This window comes from Notothenia coriiceps, unplaced genomic scaffold (genome assembly GCF_000735185.1).
Source record: "Notothenia coriiceps isolate Sejong01 unplaced genomic scaffold, NC01 NC01_scaffold00020735, whole genome shotgun sequence".
In the NCBI taxonomy this organism is placed as follows: domain Eukaryota; kingdom Metazoa; phylum Chordata; class Actinopteri; order Perciformes; family Nototheniidae; genus Notothenia; species Notothenia coriiceps.
In genome coordinates, this window is record NW_011353436.1 from 131183 (window position 1) to 134732 (window position 3550).

At 40.0% G+C, this 3550-nt stretch overlaps 1 protein-coding gene across 1 annotated transcript in view; it reads left to right on the top strand.

Annotated features, from left to right (window-relative positions):
* LOC104952886 (protein FAM19A5-like) overlaps positions 1 to 3286 on the top strand; it is a 98531-nt gene extending 95245 nt beyond the window's left edge. Inside the window, exons 2-3 of the mRNA XM_010779794.1 lie at positions 2601 to 2750; positions 3237 to 3286. Of these exons, the coding sequence (XP_010778096.1) occupies positions 2601 to 2750; positions 3237 to 3286 (200 nt within the window). The remainder of the gene's footprint in view (positions 1 to 2600; positions 2751 to 3236) is intronic.
* Positions 3287 to 3550: the final 264 nt, after the last annotated feature.

A 3550-nucleotide genomic window follows, 5' to 3' on the forward strand; every position in this document is an offset into this window, starting at 1 on the left:
TTACAACGATGGTGTAGTAATCCAATGTGTCTGTGTCCCCTTTGAAATGTTCTGATAATCCATAAGCAATAAAACTGCTTTTCCGTTTCCAGATATCAGAGCTCTGCAGCAAGATTGAATGTGCAGAGACCCCAGGTTTTTTTTAACATGACAGTCTATGGGACAATTTCCCTTTGATTCTATTGGCTCTAAAGGTCAGGAAGATATGTCACATGTCAAAATCCAGCAGGGGGAGCCAGAGATATGAAAAATCCACCCAAATGGCCCCAGAAGAGTTTTTTTTTGCTAAATCTGTCTAAAAAGGTCAAATATCACTTGTTTTGCATCAATCTTGATACAGGGTACTTATTATATGTTGTACTTTGGATTCCTAAAGCTTTTAGTCTACTAAACCATCATCCAAGGTTAGTTTTCACTATAAGTACAAAATATTTACAGTTTTTTACCATGTTCAATCAGAATTTTCTTTAAAATAAAAAACATCTATATTGAATCTGACTTCTCTACATCCAACTGACAGGTTTATCATTACTTTGAGAAAAAAGATTATTAATTTAACCCTTTTAGAAGGGAAGATATGGTCATTTGTTCTGGGAATGTCATTTTCGAGCCTGAAACCTGAAAAACAGGCTCGGGGTTTAACAGGTTAAAAGTTGAAATTGCGTATGGTTATCAACGTTTCAATATAGAATTGTTGTATGCATGTTCAAATTATATTCATATACAGCATTATTGGTTTAGTGTATCTCAGTACTAGCATATAAGACATACTGTAGGAGCATCACACAAAGTATTGGTGTATAGTATGATTTTGTACTAAATATTTCCCCATTTACATAGATAAAAACGGTTAACAAAAAAGTTCATTTTCTAATTGCATGACTTTTGTAAAATATCTGGTGTTTGGCCTTTTCCCCCCTTCATATGCAGACCCACCTTTTTATTTATATTAACTCAGACACGTCCTCTATCTGTGGCCAGGGCCACCACAGTGCGGATGCATCCTGATAGATCCCCCATTACCCCGGGTGTGACCCCTCACAGCTCAGTTCATTAAGCCAGCCACCCAAGTGGTCGGGACTCAAGTCCAGATTTAATCACAACTTCCATCCTCTTGCCAATCACAATTAGATCCTGATAAGCCTCTGCAGGACGGCACCCGAGGGCCTCCACACACGGACAAAGGTTAATTTGCGAGCAGCAAGGGCCCGGCTACGAGAACGAAGGTCACCTGATTGAAAACATCGAGCATGTGTGTGTAAGATGGGGGGGGCCTTGGCGGCGATTACAAAGTTCATCAGTATTCATGTGTTTCATTCATGGCTAATGGGCACTTTACCTTCAAAGAGGGGTGCTGATAGGACGTGGCCCTTAATGAGAAATAGCTTTTGGTAAGTCTTTAGGTAGGTGAAAAAAGTAATTTCCCATTGTCTTTTAAAGTCCCTTCACCCAGTCTCATCTGTAAGCTTCTCATTACCCCAGCAGTGGCCCCTCTGTTCTGGGGTCTGTTCGACCCTTAAGAACGTACCTCTATTCTGACATTGATGTGAACATATCAAGACAGTATCTTCAAAACCTCTCCATTGTGATTAAGGTCAGATAAAGTATTTCTTTAAAGAGGCCCTATTATGCTTTTTGGGCTTTTCCCTTTCACATAGTGTGTTATATCGGTTTATTTGCATTTAAATGGTCTGCAAAGGCTAACACCAAAGTTCTCTCAGGATGAAGTTTCTCTCTGACATATCCCCCCCCCCCTCTCCTGCCTGAAATACCTCGCTTGTAGTGCTTTGTTTTTTTCTTACATAGTGACATTACTATGTAACACTTGCACTTCTATTGGATAGCGCTCCAACACATAGTACGTGATAGGGTACGGTGAGGGACATCTCTAAGTGGTTGACCAATCAGAACAGAGGCGGCCAACTCTGCTTGTACGTGGTCACAGCTATTGTTAATTTGAGCTTATTTTTTTGTTTGGGATCACATTTTGTACCTTCCTTGTATACTATCAGTTAATTAAAGTGAGAACATTTTACTTGTGAAAAAGGAAATATCATAAATCTACCCCTGGAAAAGAAAAAGTTGAATTAATTAGCAGTGAAACACACCCTTTCTCAATTCAATACACCACAAATGTTCTCTAACTTGATCAGTATCTTATGGTGGCTAATGCTAGCAAATTAGCTTGTTCTAAATGTTAACTAGCTAGCCCAAGTAATTAAACCACTTACTCAAGGGAAGCTTGGGAATTTAAATGAAAGTAGGAATATCATTATTCTGTTAATATGGCAAAAATGACCGTTGTACAGCAAAACGTACAAGCCCTCACTTTAAACGGACCAGAGTCAATTCCCTAGCCTGTGTTAACATCTTGTACAGTATTTAAATACAGTGACAGTGTCCCCAGTGAACCCCACTCATTTGAATGTGGTTACTTTTGTCTCGTGCCAATGTAAGCATTCATAGGATTCCCAAAAACAGAGAGCACTGAACCTGTGACAGAACACGCATTTAACAGGAGAAACAGACTAGTTTTATGTTCCCCTGTTTATGATTTCATCCCTCTGACCTCACATACTATGGTGCAATGTGTTTTCCAGGCCAGCTGGCAGCGGGGACGTGTGAGATTGTGACGCTGGACCGGGACAGCAGCCAACCACGGCGGACCATCGCCAGGCAGACGGCCCGCTGCGCCTGTAAGAAGGGCCAGATCGCCGGGACTACAAGAGCCAGACCCGCCTGTGTGGACGGTAAGAGGAGGAGGGGAAGGGAGCCCAGCTTAGCTTAGCTTAGTTTAGTTAGTGGCCACTTCAGTGAATTATACTCAAACATGAGTAGGTTTTTTCAGGAGGTGTGTTCATCCTTTATGTTGGATTATGTCCGTGTTGAAGTACATGAAGAGAATTAAGTGTAAAATTCAGCCACAGCAATGCGTTGAATCACAGCGTCAGGGCAGCTAAGGGGTTGATGTTCTTAAGAAGAAGCTTAAGGTGGATAAACCTACGATACGGAGCAGAGAAGATCACAGGCGAAGGATGTGTTTATGATGTTAGTAAAGCCTGCAGCTAATCTATTTACAGTTGAATCATTTTCAAAAAGCTTGGCTGCAGGGGGGGTTTCTGAATCTGCCGCCAACAGATGGGATCATGTCACAAATACCTGAATTTATTTATTTACTCCCATTCATATTCTTTTGGTGTTTTTTGTATTCTTATTCTTTCTTATTATTATTTCAGGATCCAAGAAAAACAACCTTGTTTTCAACAGTGATAACGTTATTTTCTGATAAGGTAACAGGTGTTTACATGTGGCTTTAAGTAAGTAAAGTAACACTTACTTAAAATCACCAAATTTAGATATGAATAGTTTTCACAGGTCAGCGAAGACGAGAGGCTTCACAGATAATAATAATAATAACAAGATTGAGCTTTGTGTATAGATGAAGAATAGCCTTCCTAAGATATTTATCTAATGTTGAAGGAGATTTTTCTTTCCTTCAAAACATTTCTGTAGTCATTTCAAGAACCCTCAGACCTCTCTTTGTGACATC